The 17,181-nt window shown below is 35.3% G+C and overlaps 1 protein-coding gene across 3 annotated transcripts in view; it reads left to right on the top strand.

Annotated features, from left to right (window-relative positions):
- The window catches only part of PGAP1 (post-GPI attachment to proteins inositol deacylase 1), a 41,199-nt gene that overhangs the window by 21,503 nt on the left and 2,515 nt on the right, over window positions 1-17,181 (top strand). The window contains exons 18-27 of one of the 3 annotated variants that reach the window (XM_075756230.1): window positions 661-781; window positions 1,146-1,184; window positions 2,265-2,358; window positions 3,005-3,095; window positions 3,307-3,504; window positions 4,979-5,111; window positions 6,287-6,337; window positions 7,546-7,766; window positions 8,161-8,265; window positions 9,076-10,550. In XM_075756230.1, the coding sequence (XP_075612345.1) occupies window positions 661-781; window positions 1,146-1,184; window positions 2,265-2,358; window positions 3,005-3,095; window positions 3,307-3,504; window positions 4,979-5,111; window positions 6,287-6,337; window positions 7,546-7,766; window positions 8,161-8,265; window positions 9,076-9,214 (1,192 nt within the window). In that variant the 3' untranslated portion in view covers window positions 9,215-10,550. Of the gene's footprint in view, window positions 1-660; window positions 782-1,145; window positions 1,185-2,264; window positions 2,359-3,004; window positions 3,096-3,306; window positions 3,505-4,978; window positions 5,112-6,286; window positions 6,338-7,545; window positions 7,767-8,160; window positions 8,266-9,075; window positions 10,551-17,181 lie in introns of those variants that run through there. The other 2 variants (XM_075756231.1, XM_075756232.1) reach the window with 2 other exon arrangements.

The raw sequence follows: 17,181 nt of genomic DNA, 5'->3' as shown, positions 1-17,181 counted from the left end.
TTTTCTTGAAAAGGAAGTCAGATTGCTAGTCTGAAATTTCAGTCATTGCTAGTCTGAAATTCTCAGCCTGACCTTTGACCCCCTCATGAGTGGGGATAGAGGCTGCTCTGGATGCTGGCTTCTTCCTGTAACCCTGGGTTTGAATCACACAGAAACCCGAAGTTGCTTCAGTAGCATAGTCGTGACAAAATCAAATGATACGGCTTGAGATATGTGTCACTCATGAATTGCAGTTGAACAACCTGACTTTATTTTAGATGGTTGGAAAACTGTCTTTCTTGTTTATTTTAGAGGCTTTAATAGGGATACCTCCCTATTTTTTTCGCCTGTAATTTCTAACAATGTAATACTTGCAGGAAACTGAATTGTATTCTTGAGAATCTGTCCTTGCCTTTATTGTCACTTGTGTTCTGTGAGGCAGTGTGTACGCTACTGCTAAACGTGTCTGTTTTCATTAGTGCTGTGCCCCTTGATAGTTCGGAGGACAGTGGATTGAGAATGTTACATGGTTCTTTGTGATAGGATAAACAAGTTTGTTACACTATTTTGCTCATAGCTTGTAGTAATACTCGGTGTACTAGTTCTGCTTTATGTGCACTTGTTGAAGACTAAGGCATATTTGGCTTTTTTTGATGATAAGAACAACAATTACCAATTAAGTTGCTGTTTCAGAGCTCCGTCTTTTACTGAGATTTCTGCAAAACTGCATATTGCTCAGCCTCAAAATGACAACAGGGTTCCAGAATTAAATATTTACTCTTCCTCAGACTGTCAGTATGAAGTGAGTAACACATTTATTTTATAGCCAGTTTGCATTGCTGTATAATTTAGTCTTTTAAAACATGTAGCTAATTAATCAAAACAAATACTACGCAAATTTAAAGGTGGACTGTTTGGTCTTTTTGTAAATCTAGTGCATGTTACAACTATCTTGCAACAGCTGGACTAATATTGAAAGTTGGACTCTCATTTCTAAGAAAAACTTTTAAGTATTTGTTTTTAAAAAGCCAGCAGTAAGCTGTTGTACATTTTAGTTATGGGATTGCTGTATTCTGATACTTAATTTGGCTTCTTAAAAATAAAAGTATTTTGTACTTATGCTTACCACTGTATAAAATAGTAAAATATTTGGTTTTTTTATCAAGGTAATTCTGAAGACGTCACTTTTACAGATTCTTGGACAAGTAAGAAAACCTTCTAGTACTAGATTATTTTTTTATGTTAGTAGCATCTGTAGAAGTTTTCCCTTCTTCCCTTCCCTACTATGGCACTTCATATTCCTTCCTGATGCCAAGAGGAACGCCGTTCAATGATCATTTAAAACCTTGTCACTTGGCAAGGCATCCCGTCCAGATAAATGTCCGGCCTCAGTTTTCAGAGGAGTAGAAAAGCACTCTAGCTCTAAAGAGCTATTGTAAACGTTGAGCATTTGGCTTTGTGGTTAGCCGAATATCTGAAAGTGATGACACTGTAGGTCACTTTCACTTTCTTGCCCGATGAGTCAGTAGCATTAAAACTTTAAAATACGTTTGACATCAACTAAAAGTTGGGGGGGGGGAAGTCTAAGGGGATCCATATGCTCCTTTTCAACAAATTTTCTTTGATGATCAATGAAGAATACATTTCAACATTGGTATCAGTAAAAATAGACTAGCCATCTGCAGCTTTCCAATTCTAAACAGTAACTAATTTGCCAGCACCTAAGTGTAGTGCTAGAATATTACTGGCAAGTTTCTCTATTTGAATGTATGCATTTATATCAATGATTTTGCATTTTGTTATAATTTTAGAAGAATTTCAGTGCTATTTATATATTAATCGGATATCCCTTTATGACTTGGTACAGTGGAAACCAATTAACACACACACATGAAATTTGCTTCTAAAAATTCTTTGCCCAAAAGCATTTGTAACTATATGTAGGTTTTGCTTGGAAAGTGTCCTTTCACTTCATTTATTTTACTGAAACCCCATTAACATGCTGCTGCATTCTTTTCATATTTCTGTTGACTGGGAAAAAAAGCATTCATTTATGATTTGGTCATTTATCAAAACACCTTTGGCTGGCCATTTGTGACAGATCCGAGTATTTTCCATATGTAAGGTTAATTGCTAATGGTGCTTATCAAATACTTATGCATCAAAATGAGAAACTATTTGAAGCTTTCTTAAAAGATTTTCCATTCACATTATCATGCTGGCTTCATGATGTTTGTGTGTGGTTTTATATATATGTATGTTATCCTTATATCCTTGTCTTTCAGATAATAAGGTTCCATGCTGGTGCTTTTCCTGTCTATGTTGTTTCTAATATTCTTCTTACTTATGGAGGACAATTGAGCACATTGATATCAACAGGTAGCTTTCTCAGGGTTTTTTTTTCTGTCACAAGTGTTTTTAAAGAAGTTACTATCAAGTGTAATGTTGAAAGACTAGCTAGTTGTAATTTTTTAAGCTAAGTGTCATTGAACTTGTGCAAGTACTTGGATCTGTGCTTTTCAGTTTCAGTTTTTCTTTGTTGGTAGTTCTCCAAGGTTGTGTTGTAGCAGAATATTTCCTTATTTTACTCTGCAGTACCTTCTTGTGAATGATTGTTGTTGCACAATATTTTAGAATCAAGAGAAATTTGCTTAAAAATACATGTAAAAGTTTAAAATACATTGTTAATATGCACAAAGCACTTGATTGCTTGCATGAAGATGAGATTTGCAGACTAACTTCTAGACATGCCTTCAGACAAAATGCATATTTATTTAAGTGGTGTTTGTAGTAAATTCCTTAATCTCTCTAGAAGCTTGTGTCATGTTACCTGAGTATGAGTGATCCAGCTAATAAGGGCCTCAATGATGAAGTATCCTGACTTATAGTACTGTTATAAGACATAGTTATCTCGTTTTAAAGTAAACTTTCAAACCTTTGTCTGAATTTACATTTTTTGTGGGTCGTCTTTGTTAAAGTTCATGACAAAATAATAACTATAGATGCTTTCTGTTCTTTATTCTAGGGCAGTGTTCAGACTTTTCCCTTGAACTAGTTAGGACAGCGAAACCCTACAAAGTAGAACCTCTTATAAGCATTGTTGTGTTTCTGCAGGGGTGAGTTTCCATAACTTGTTTATTTACAGCAGATTCCAAAACAGAAGTTTCAGAAAAACTATTGGTGGGGAGGAATATTATCTGTAATCATTGTGAGCACCTAACTGTGATTTTGTTTGAAAGGCTGTAGTAGGAGGAATAGTTGATATATATATCTTAGTGTAACAGCAATTGGAAGTGATACGTAATACTGCTTTCATGTCTTTGGCAGGTTTCACTGGTTTAGAGGGATATGGGAATCGTTGTCACTACCAGAGGTGGATGCTGCTGTACTGAGTAGTCAGGATGCGTGGTTCCCCCTTGTGTCCTTGATTCTGTTTCTTTTTGGGACAGGCATTGCCTACTGGAGTGGAGTATTTTTCTCTACATCTCTGAGACTCATATCTTCATTATGGTTAGCTCTGATTAGGTAAAACAACGTTATACTATACAGTTGTGCTCTTTTAGATGACTGTGACTCTCAATTTGCTTCAGTGAGAACGCTTGGGCAGACTGAATTCTGCAGTATAGTTGATTTTTTTCTTAGCCACCTAGGTTTGTCAGTGTTAAGTACTAATGAAGTGTGAGGACTGCCTCATATTCCTTATTCCACAGCTCCAAAAGGGAACATAAATGGCTTTCCTGTTTCCTTCACCAACTGTTATAAAGGTTTTCAGTTTGGTTTTGAGGAAGGCTTGTTGGGGAAGAGAAAGCAATCGAACTATTCCCTTTTCAGCAGCTCAATAAATAAATTTATATATTTAGAAAAGGAACTATAAGCATTGCAATCCATTCCTCATTGTTCATGTTGGATAAACTACATTAAAGAATGCAAACAGTTTTGTAAAACAAAAACTTCTTGGATGTTAATGTCACTCTACAAGACTGATGAATTTTATAGATTGTGTCTAAGAACACTGGAATGTTTTTACTTTTACAAGTGAGTATTCAAACATGAAAGTGGGTTTAAAAAAAGGAAGTAAGATAAAGAGATTTTGAAAGAGTAGATTAGTAAATTGGATAACATGCTTAGCTATTTTAATGGTTTGACTTCTGACACTAGTAACAGTCTTCAGCTAGATTTGGGCCAGCTCTCTGTCTCCAGAAAGTTTGTTGGGATGCCCTTTACTCAGAAAATATCTGCCAAATGAACTCTCTCTTTTCATCACTAGCACTTCTGGTCTTATTCTACCAAATAATAGCTGTGGTATCAGCTGTTTCTTCTCAGCCATTTTGTATATAAATTACAGTGGGTGCTTCAGTATTAGTTTTAAGTGACAAAGTGATGAACGTAGAAGTTTTGAAACTACCCTCACTAAATGTTTAAGGGTTTTGGCTCAATTTGTACTCTTTTCATTAAAGCTTTTGATTTCCTGCAAACCCTGAGAATGTCTTGGGCAGAGGCAGGAAAGTAAGATTTTGTGTGCCTGCCTGCAAGTCAGCTGGGTCATCTTGCAATTTTAGTGCTTACACAGTGTTAATAATAAGATGATACTTGTTCTCTTGGGCTGAACAGAAGAACTTAGTGACTGATGCAGATCTACAGTTAGCATTATCTAATGCTTTATGTTCACCAATGTATCCTTTATGTTTCCCCAAATGAAGTAAAAATAATACATTAGTTACAGACTATATTCTAGAAGGTGTAAAATTGTTTTGTAGGTTCATTTGACAAGAAAATTTTGGTGGGGTTTGGGTTGTTTATGTTTTGTTTTTTTCAAAGTAGCTTATGTAGCAGTTGTTAATATATATTAGAATTTGTCTAACTTTATTTTCCCCCAGGGTTTAATCAATATTTAGGAGCATTTTATTCTTTTTGGTCATTCACAAAGCAGAATTATTCTTTGATCTTTGTAGTTTTGATGTTGTTACAAGAGTATAACAGCAGTTTTGTCTTTTTTTAGACCTACTGTACTTCAAAAAGATAAGTTGATTACACCCAGGAGATTCTGCGGGGTGTTATCCCTTGCTTTGGTTAGCTGGACAACTTGTGGTGCATTTGCTGTATTAATTATTTATCTTCAATATTTGTTTAAGGTACTGAAAGGCTAAACATTTTGAACTTATAACTGAATTCAAAATTTTGTATCCTTTGAATTAACCCCATGTTAAAAGCAAAAATACAGATTACCATTTTTCATACTTAAAAGAAATGTTATTATTTGCATACTTGAAATAGATCTTTTTTAACTTAAGACTCTCACAGTTTGTAATCTTTAGAATGATTTTGTTCTTTTGATAATGCATTTTCCAAAGAAATATACAGTCCCATATGCCCACTACAATAATGCATATACTTGTAATTTTTAACTTATGTATAGGTAATGTTATAAAATCAAAGACTAACAACTCCCTTGAAGAGAAACTAGCAAAGGGAGGGCTTGGAATGTTCTGTCGACTACTTTTGATCTTTAAAGACTTTTCAGAAATCTTTATGGAGTAAAAGGGAAGAGAGTGGATATATTGTAGAATTAGGATACTCTTACTGTACGTCTACTCTGATCCCTTGGCTAGTGCCACAAAGATCCATATTTAGTCCCTGCCATTCAGTTTCCATGGTCTTCCTTGCATCAGAGCATCTAACTTATCTGATTCACCCTATGGTTATATAGCTGCTAAATCAGCTACTATACTTAGCTGCTAGGGAAGCATTGGAGGGTACATCTGGGAGTAGGGGAACAAAGCAGAGCAGCTTACAGATGGTCTGAAGTAGGTAGGTGGCAGGTGAAAGCACAGCCTGAGGAACAGGTCTACCTCTAACTGAACTCCCTGTGACATAAGGTTACCCTGTGAAGGACGTTCCCATGCTGACATGACTCCCCCTTCTGCAGTAGGGACTTTTCTGCAGTGGGACTTTTCCGATGTGGTTTGTTTATGGGTTTCTGCAGAAAGTGAAATAGAACTGAATTAGCAGGAGGAGGTGAGGAATAGGCAGATTTTCCACTCTTTATCCTCTGTCAAGCACAGTGGAAGGAGGAGAAAGAAAGCAGAGCGGCCTAAGTTTTCCCTCTGTACTTCGAAATCTTTCCTTAAGGGAGCACTTTGGATGCTGCTGCTGATAAAGGCAGAGGGAGTTCTTGCATTGCAGCTCCATTGGGGGCCCTAGAATCATCTGGCTATAAAAAAAGGGTCAAAAAATATTTTTTTTCTTGTATACTATAGCTCTCTTGTGAAGAAACGTTACTAAAGCAGCTGAACTGTCTGTATTACAGGTTATAAAACTACATGTGAATGTAAGAGCAGAACAAAACATACTTAATGGGGTAAGTCGTCTTCCTGCTTCTAGTCAAAATTGTGACCAAAAATTGTTTGGCAAATCTGTGCATAATGAATTGTTATTGTCTTGCCTTGGTAGTGTTAGGCCATGCTGTGATGGCTGGATGGCACTTACTGTGTGCATGATGTGCCCTGGCTTTTCCTTCATGAGTAGCCTGTTCCATCACATATGACTATTGTGTTCACTGTTCAAGATCACTGTAGTGTGAACTTGTCTGAAGTTCATTTAAGAATAAAACTTAGTCTCTGAGTACATACAGAGCAATAGTTTTTGTCTAAATTTTGGTATTTGATTATGCATGCCTTATCTAAAGAAACAGATTTAATTTCTAGATAATAATCTATATGACAGGTAAATATTTTTTTCCAGATAGGTAGTTTGTGGAGTTTAGGGGGGGGGGGGGTTTATCAGGTGATGACATAAGTGATTTATTAGATGGATGTGGACTGAGACTGCAGTAAATTGTGAGCTGTTTTAAAAGGAGTAACAAAGCATTGGGTTTCACGCATTGTGAACTTTTTTCAATTAATTTAAGGTATAAGATCCAAGATGTGAGCATGTGTGGATACAAGCAGATAATAACTACCTGTTCTTTTCTGCAAACATAGTTAAAAAAGCAGCCTGCCAGAAGTTGTTGTTGACAGTTTTCTTTGGGGTTCTTTCAGTGTTTTTTGTGTGTTTAGTCTTAAATCCTCTCCTCTTTTCATCTCCGTATTTCCTCCCCCCACCCCACCCCCCGGTCATTGGAAGTTAGCATCTGCCAACTCATTAATTTATCTTTGTTATTTATTCCTGTAGCTAATGTTTTACTCCCAGTTGTATTACCTCCTGTATCTTTTTCCATGAACCATCATCTGTGATTTCACCCACATGCTTTATTACACCTTTTATTCTGTTCTTCCTCCTTCCAGGAACTCCATTTCTTATCACTGCATTGGTGTCAGGGCATCTCCAATCTCTGTCCCTTTCCTCGAAAGACATATAAACTATTAGTGTAAGAGAAACTTCTGATTAAATCTAGATGCTTTAAAATGGAGCTATTTAACTTTGCTTTTGATGGCTTTTTTGAGAGATAAATTGCAAGTTTTCTTCTTAAATCGGAGCTGGTATGATACTGTTTTTCCTTCCTCCTCCCCCAGCATGGGTTCTTAGAAACCTGTGCATGTTTTTATGACTTTTACCTTTTATTTTCAGGGTTTAGACCGCTCAAAAGAAACTTCACAGAACTCCAGTATACACACAATCAAAAACCAGAGTTTGATGGACAGTACCTCAAAAGCAACACAATCTCTTTCCAACAATACAATTGCTGAAGCTGTTAACAGTCTTAAGATGCATGTTACAATTCTCAATTTATTCACATGGATTGTGCTGCTCAACTTGCCATCTTTAATTTATTGGTTAAAAAATCTCAGGTAACTTCTTAAATTTCCAGTAAGGTGGAAGAAAAGGATATGAACCTTTTGAAGATAGTAAAAATTACAAATGTTTGACTCTCTACATTATTAGCTATCTTATAGTATCAAAGACTTCTGTTACTTACAATTGTTTTTTCTATGCAATCTGGTTTATGTTATGGTATAATGTCCCAGCTGCCAGCTGGGGTGAAACCACAACATATAAGTAGGTGTTAAATGAATCAGTGATATGCTGAAGGAAGTAATGATTCAGAAAGGATTTACAATCAGTCTGTGATGCCATATACATTTCACGGGTGTTGGTTTTTATCAGCACATGCTTGTTCCCAACTTGGACTTTATTTCTTAGCCTAGTTTAGAAGTAACATGCTTTTAAAACCATTTTTTGCAGGTACAATGTTAGACTTGATCCTGATCCATGTAGATCTACAGCTATTGTCCTTGCATGCATTTTAGAAATTCTCATGAATTCAAGTACTTCTGAAGTGAAATCAAGGTACTGTAGTCTAATCCCCAGTTCTTGTTTTCCTGCTTCTTTCTTACTACTTCCATTTGTGTGGTAAAACTTAATTTATGCTGCACATACATGTAATTGTTCAGCCTATGTAGAGATTCATAAACTTGTGTGGTTAAATCTTAAAGACTGGGTAAAATGCGTGCAAATTCCCAGTAGTTCAGCTAAGCGGAGCAAATCACTGGTATTTACCACATGGACTTAAATGGTTGCATAAAGACTTCTTTAACTGTGACTTTTTCATTCAAAATTTATTGAATCCTAATACATTTAGCAATTATTGTCAGAAAGTTACAAGAAAAGTGAATTCTAAGCTATTGTAGTTATGTTCTTGTCACTCCCCCTTATGGGCACACTTGTGGAAATGTTACTTGTTTTCTACTGGATTAAGAAGTTTTGAGCACTTGGTTTTGCTGACAGGTAGAGTATTTCTTGTTCAAATATAACATTAGTGCCTCAGGAAAGACAGTGAATAATAACCAATGTAGTCTATCCTCTTGACTGGTACTTGTTAACTCAAATGATCTAAACCATTAAATCTTTCTTCATTATAGAGACCTTAATTCTAAATTAATATAAGAATATTTTAAAATGACATTTTATTAGCCATTTTGAATAATTGCTCTTTCTTACACATCGGTTGGTTTTGCCCATTACACCTATTTGTTCTGATTTTGAACAAATCCTTGAAATCTATAAATTATTTTTCAAAAGAAAGTGAAATATGGTATTTGCCTACCTTCTGCATGTATGGCTACAAAAATGGCAATTTTTTTCTTTATATTCTTACAGTAAACTCTTGAAGATCGCATCCAAGGTTCCACTCCCTTTGTCTGTTGCAATGTTGGCCTTTGGACGAATGCATTTATACAAAGTACCACACTTTGTAACCTTATCTCTTCTTCTACATGTGCTGTGTTGTGTTGTGTAACATTTGTTATACATAGGAAGAACAGTGCAGCTGAGAAACTTGACACCAGAGATGGGAAAATTTCAGCAAAGAAATGCCTAGATTACTATCATCAGTAGTTTATATGATGTGGGAAAGAGGACAGAGCTGTGACTACTTTATGAAAAGTTCATGGTTCTGTTCATGTTGCTTAGAAAGTTTTTCATGGTGTTTATTTCCTGACTGTGAAAATTAAGTGGATTAACTATGTGTGGGTGTAAGCACGTAAATCATATTAGTGTAACATCTCAGTACTCTGTTTGCCTTGTAGACACTTTGATATTTTACTACACTTCTTTGTTGAAACAGACTTTTTTTACTCATTAGGCCATACAGTGCGTATGTTCTGAACTTGCATCTCTTGCAGTTCTAAATTATGCTGGTTAAGACTCAATACATTTCAAGCACACTGTGACTATCACAAAAACTACACAGCCAAGTATTCTTTTAATCATTTGATGCCACATTTAAAAGCTGCCACAGTTGTGTCTAGACAAACTAGAATGTACTGCTTCTATAGAACTGTTATTTCTATCAAATCCTTTGTTCAATCGGTGTGAGTTGAACATTTGTGAGATTATTGAAAGTCTTATACATTTTACTTTTTGTGAGAGTGAGAAAACAATATTCTGTGTAGCTTTCTATTCAGGAAGGATACCAGCAGATTCACAAACAATTTGCTGTAATGTTGTTGTAAAACATTGCCAGTTTTCTCTGGAATTTTGTCAATTCTGAAATTACTCCTTGGACCTTGTCCAGGTGTAGAAGCTAGCAAGCGTTGAGGTATGGTTTGAGCTTCCAGTGCAGTTGCTGTACCACACTGTTTCCAGGTAGACAAGGCAGGTTTCTTTCCTATTGTAGATGGAGAATCAACCATCTTGTAATAAATGTCCATACATGAACTTAATAGGGAATAGTTACAACACTGTAAATTCATGCCCTGCCATGCAGTGCTAACTTCCTCATGTGGACAAGCTCTTAGTAATAGTGGGAAATAGTGACCATAATTATTAGTTCTGTATAAAGTATTATCTTAGTGCCTAGATGCTACAGTGACTGCCATTATAACAAAGCCTAAAATAGCTATGTGTAAGGAATTCTGTCCCCTGGGCCTGTGTTTTGCCAAGAGAAGAAATCTCAGTAGCCATTAGGTTAAAATGATGTATTGATTCTGTGTAGAGATGAGCCTACTACTTGCTTCAGTTAGCTGTCTCCGCTCTGTCAGAGATGCCTGTTATCTTCATATGGAAATAACAGACTAGCTCAGTCATATGAATAAGAGGAAATCTGCTACCCACAGTCAATCAAGTAGATTCTTGATACATTCATTTTATCGTATCTCATTAATCTTGCCTCAAGTGCCTCAGTTAGTTCTGCCATGTTGTTAGGGTCAATTCTTTTGAGCTGGCTGGAGAGACTTAATTCACACAGCGACTTTCCAACATGAAGGGCAAATGTGAAGTAAGCACGTGTTTTGTCCACTTATATCCAAGTCAGCAGTTCAAGTTATCAGTAAGTCATTAAAACTGCTTTAACACTGAGTAAGGCTATTGTAGTTAAACTAACCACTGTCACTGCTATCAGTAATCTATGTGCTGGTATTCTAGTCTTAACCTTTTTTAATAAAGGTTAGATTATACATAGTGTTTGTAAATCAGAAAAGTTATTTGAATAGATTATATCTTGACTTTTTTAATCAAATGTATGCTACAGTATATGTATATAAGATAATTTGCGTGTCTAAATATACTTGTGGCTAAATCCACCACTTGGTTTAACCTAAAAATTGCTGTTCAGACCTAGGAGAATAGTTTTTCTACTTTCAAAAATGGCTGTGAATGAAAGATGGTGGCAGAACTGCATTGGGGCTGGTAAAAGGCAGTCTGTGAAATGTGCAAAATCTGACTTCTGTGGAAAATCTTCCTTGGCCTTCATGGTCCTTTTGGCTTACTATTGTATTTTACTTAAGATTTTGTTTTACCATCCTAATGGGCTCTTTATGGACAAATCCATTTGTTGGAGCTGTTGGTGGAATAAAATAATAATCAGAATAAGGAGAGCAAACGGTCTCTGCATATAGTAGCTTTGATGGCTTCCAAAATCTGCCACAACGTGAAATTTACTGAATTACAGCTGCATAGAAAAACACCATTTTTTTTCCCCATTAAATGGTATTTTTAAATCTGGGAATTGTATTGATAGTTGTTATGACTCTTCATGAAATGGGTTACAGAATCTTGCATAGATTCCTACCTGTTTTTCAGGTTGGAGGTAGGAGTAGGTATAATCCTGAGTCTGAGATCCCAGATGACAGAGTGTATCACATCTCCCTCAATGCTGTCTTTTTTCAGAGGTGATCTACCTTCGCTGGAGGAAGGAGGGGAAGTCTTACTGCTGCTTTGGCTTTAGAGATATTCTCTGTCATTTGCTAGATGAAAACTGTTCCGAGATGTGCATCTGGATTTTGCAGTGATGGTGGATTTCAGCTGTGTGGGAGATTAGGTGTCTAATCCCAACTAGGTTTTTCTATATAATCACTGGAGAGGGATAGGATTAGAACAACTCCAGAGAACAATTCATCCTATACTAAGTGAGGATGAATTATCCTACTTGCCATTCTGAAAAAGGACAAGATTTTATAACAGTCTAAAATTGTTTTTCAGGTAAAATACAATGATTGTTTGTTGTTACTTGTGGAGAAGAGGCTTCTGTTATGTGAATCTCTAGTTCTGCCGCTGTTCACAATTATAAGCTCAGCAGAAATGTAGGCTAACCCAATATAAATACTTTTAATTGCATGTATGAGGAAGTGTAAATATTACTGAATTATCCTGTATTATGAGTAGGCTGCATTTATAAAAGAGCTTTTGGCAAACATATTGTAATGTCTGTTAGTACCTTTAAATTAAAATTCTAGTTTATTCTTCAATTTTAGATTATCTAGACTGTGTGGGAGAAAATCAAGACACAAATTAAATTGTAGTGGATTAGACCTCTGCTCTTTAAGGGAAGGTTTCTATGAACAAGCGAACCCAAATTCTGTTGTTATCTTCTTTTTCAGAAGTTGAGGTGTTAATTTGGAAAACAACTGTTCTTCATACATGTGGATGTTCACAACATTTAGATGGAGATTATGCCACACAATGAAGCATTTAGGTTGAGATTAAGCCCCCGTTTTTTGGTTTGTACCTCAGGATGCATTCAAAATAAGAACTGTTTGTGTGGCTCTCTTCTAATATTTTTTTATAAGCTATCAGAAACAGAATAAAGAAACAGGGTAAGAACCTAGCATACCAAATGTCACTAATTTTAGGTACAGTATAGATGTACAGCAGAATCTTTCTTTGACAGGGGGAGATTTAATGAGAAGCTTTTAGTGACATCTCCATACCTCAAATTGCTCTTGGGGGTCTATAATCTTTTCTAGTTCATATGGATATGATCAAACATATGTTCCCGATAATCTTGTCGTGCTGCAATCATAGTAGCTATACCTGTAGCTAACAGTTCATACAAGGTCTATATTTGCCTGGTAAAGAAAAACTGTTACCTCTTAACTGAAATTACCAAATGTACCTTGAAACTGAATGAATGAGTGTTGTCCAAAGGTGGTATTTTCAGTTCTGATTTAAAAGTTGGTTGCGGTATGTCATGTTTCAGCATCCTGTTAAAAGGAGAATTGTTTTTTGGGGGTGGCTTGGTTAGGGTTTATTTTTTGTTTTTTAAAAAAAAAGCAGTAAGAGGAATTTAAGTTAATATTATATAGATATTTAGATATTTAGAGTTCTGCTCTGATTTTGGTTTTGAGTAAGCTGATACATGTAGCAATTCATTCCAAAATATTGATTTGCTAAGTTTTAAAACAAACAAATGAATAACATAATGAAACCCTAAACAGTGTAGTAGTCATACACTGCAGAAGACTTAGAAACTGCCTGTATGTCTAAGTGAACTTTTCAACTGTAACCTAATTGGGCTACCTTTAAAGTCAGTGTTTAAAAAAATAACATGTATTAATACTTAAAAAAACCAAAAAGCATTGTTGCCTATGTCAGCATTTGACACGATGTCTAATTTGGCATGCGTTTGCCAGTAACAAGGTTATGAAGGTTACTTGACTCTTTCTGAAATCTGATACATCTCGTTTTAAGCTTTGACAGGACAGAATAAAGTTGATCATGTGCCTGTGAATAAATGTAAACATTTGAGAAGCTTTCATGTGATCAAGTTTATTTCAATATCGCAATGAGTGCGTTTAGAGTTTTGTCTTATTTATACTGAGCAAAACCCAGCCATTTACAGACCTTCAATACTCTGAGTTACTGAAAATGGTTTTGTGAGCAGTTATAGTGTCTGTACAATAATCGTGCTGCTGTTTTAGGTCACTAAGCTAGTAGAAAATTGTTTAGCTGTAAAACAGACTAAATTCTTAATGCTTGTTTTCTATTTCATGATGAATGTTAGTCACTTAATTTACAGTTTGACTTTTTACATCTCTCTTTTTTTCCCTGGGAGATAATCAAGCTAGCTTTTATAAGCACTTAGCACTGTACTGTAAAAGGTTTTAAAACTTCCATCACTGTTCCTTTAAGGGAGACATACTTTTGTCACCAAAGCTACATGCTGCTCTTAAATACCTCTGGAAATGTGTGCCAGTGAATGACAATAGCAAACAGATTCATTTTTATGTTAAAGTAAAATAGTTTTTTTACCTTTTTTAGAGCCAGAACTTTAAGCTAATATTCATAATAGAATCCTTAAAATCTCTAGAAGTTTATTTGAAAATCTTTTATAAATGTATTTTCTGATGTACATTCTAATTTATGGGAGAATGTATTCAAGCTTTTAATCGCTCCTTTATCTTAAAGCTTAAATAAAATCTATAAACTTCATCTTGTTAATAAATATTTACTGCTTTTAGAAATAAATTTTAAGTGTTTAAGGAGAAAATTCTATAGCTCTTACTTGAGCAAATCTGCCCAGTACCTCAATTTTTCAGGTATCTAAGCATGTAACTTCCTCAAGTATGTGCTTATTGCCTTGTAGCATGAAAACCTGAGTCAAAGCTGTCATGTTTTGACTTGAATTTTGCTTAAGATTTAGAGTCTCATTCTGCATTCTTAAATTCAGACAGACTTTGCTACTCATGCTGTCATAAACAAATCTTGTAAGCACGGCCTCTCAACAGTTATTGGCAGGTTGCGGTCCAGATTCTGTAGGAATCTGTGTGGTATTAGAGTTAATTTTGTGTATATAAAAGTCAAGAATGGCACACATAAATCTGTTATTTTGTGACATGTCATTCCAGTTCTTCCTTCCGTACACAGTTACTCTTGGTTTGCAGTATCCTTCCGCTGTAGTACAAAACATAATGTTCACAGTAATAGTAGGCACCGTGACTGACCTAGCGAAGATACACAGCAGCTGCCCTGCAGGCTGTTGTTCTAGTGAAGTTTTGCATGTTTGAAATACCAGCAAAGACTTTTTTTTCCCCTCCAACTTAAATAATTTCAGGATAAATATATTAAGCATCAAATGTGCAAGTGTGTTGATTTTTAGTTTTATAAAATGGTAAGTGCACTATTTTGGGATCGGTTCAGGCTTCAGTATTGTCCACTTGTGTCACTTTGAGCGTGAAAACAGTATTTGAGACTGTGACACCTGACAACTGAAATATTTTACAGAAGTCCTCAAGTAGATGTGACATATATAATTAGAGTGCCACACCAAAATTGAAATCTGAAATTCCTCACTGTGACTTTAAACTTGTAGCTTTCTAGAGAAAAAAATAATTAAAAAAAAATAAAATACTGTGCCTTAAACCAGTAAATGAATACACTCTAACTGTAGCCTCTGGACTTCTGTAGCCTTATATTTGATTTTTGAAGTTGACCAAAAATATTTGTGTGGATCATACTGAAACTTGATTTGGGGAAAATACTTTTTAGAAAATCATTTTGATCCCTTTTTACTACACTTACAGAAATGAAGATTTATGACAGGTACAGTATATTTGTGGTTTGGAATCACACCAACCAAAGTCAGAAAGCTTTAGCTGACCTTAATTTCTCAAGTCTTTGTGACAAAAAGAAAAATAAGGAAGGAAGACTAGTCTCAGATATCTGTCTCAACTTTGAAGTCTATGCGTCAAATTCTTTTTAAAAAAAATTGTTCTTTAGTTTCTTCTAACCAAAAAATTCCTCTAATGTTTAAGCAAAATATTGTATTTTAGCTATTGTGTATCAATATCTACACCAGTGTGAGAAGAAAACTAGAATGTGGTTTCTTGGGGCGGGTGGGGTGGTTGGTGATTGGTTGCTTTAAAGCTCCAGAAGTCTGAATAACAAATTTAACTTTTTAGGGAAAATACTCATGTATAAAATCCTGAAAAATTTGAGGGGGTAGTTTATACATTCTGCTTGTAATTCATTAAAGAAAACCAGAAATAGTAAAGATCTTAATTTTTTTTTTTTTTTTTATATAGTAAAAGGTTTTCTTATGTATATTTTTAATATAAAGAGCTCAGGAAAAGCCACCACTGGTTTTCCTTACATGTGTCTACAGGATTCTTTGGATGTTTTGAACACAACCCTCCAGATTCCCCCCCCCCCAGTATTAGTACTAACTAATGTAACACCGGATCTTGAATAAAGATGCCATATCTCAAAGCTTAGCGTTGGACTGTGGATATTTAGATATGCACACAAAATGACTGCATGTTCAGCTGATCACAGTAATTGTTTGAAGCAATATAAATCAAAGTCATTAACCTGCTTTTATTGAGAACTAACTTGTACCTGACTGCCACAATGCTGCTGATGCTGTGGCACAACAGATAACATGCAATTTTTTTTCTCTGCGACTTCTGTGTTAGTTTAGGACTTTTAGAACCCTCGTTCCAGTCACCTAACTTTCTTTTCTTTCTTTTGTGATGATATTATTTCAGTAATCCTAGCCATTGTTGATTTCCTAGCTACAGGAATATCCTAGTATTAAAATAATTGAGAGGGCAGAACTACCTTTAAGGCCTTGATATATGATGATTAGTCTAGAAAAATTCTGTAGGCCTACTAACTTGATTCCTTCCTTTTAATTGTTTTTCCAAGCACAAAGACAGAATATTGTTGGCCACAATAACTGTTTTGGGTAATTGGGAGGTGGGTGTGTGTGTGCTGTTGTTTGGTTTGTTTTGTTAAGAAGACTTAAAACTTTGAGGAACATATTTGTCATCTTTTGGAAAAACCTATTGCTTCACAAGCAACCTATCTTACATGTTTTTAAATCTTCCTCTGTTTTGAGTTATTACATAGCTACATGGTGTTTTAGGTGGAGCTAACTCTTAATAGATACAGGTTTCTAGAGATGTTGACACAGTCTTATCTATAAATGTTTGAATAATGCTATAATAAATTATCGCGCTTATTAAAGTGTTTATAACTGAATTCTCAGATACAGTTCACGCAATGTGTGATATGCTTTGGTAAAGTCCTTGTCTTGTGAGATGCTGAGAAAACCTTGGAGAATATGTATCTTCAGCTAATGTTGAAATTGCTGAAAGCTGAAATCTCAGAATCTTTAAAAACTGTGCTTTTAGATACTGGTACTTTTTTGTTGAAGTTGAGGGTAACTTGAATGGGAGCAATGCTAGGATGTTTGTATTTGGTTTGATAGTTTCCCTGTCTGTAGTGTATACTTCACATTTTTTATTTGTCTTTTTTTTTCCTAAGTGTGCATGATTTAGAGTACACTGTATAGCGTAGGCTTTACTAAATAAACACTTCTGTATATTTGTGTATGGTGTTCTAACATGGTTGCATTAGTACAAATGGTTGTAATTCACAAAAAGTGCCACTTACCAGTCATACTCTGTAGAGTGTTGTGAATGTTACCTGTACTTCCGTTGTACAAACATGCTAATGAGTGTTGTGATGAATATTTGCCTTTAGTCT

This window comes from Balearica regulorum, chromosome 6 (genome assembly GCF_011004875.1).
Source record: "Balearica regulorum gibbericeps isolate bBalReg1 chromosome 6, bBalReg1.pri, whole genome shotgun sequence".
NCBI lineage: Eukaryota > Metazoa > Chordata > Aves > Gruiformes > Gruidae > Balearica > Balearica regulorum.
This window is presented reverse-complemented; position numbering and strand designations above follow the sequence as displayed.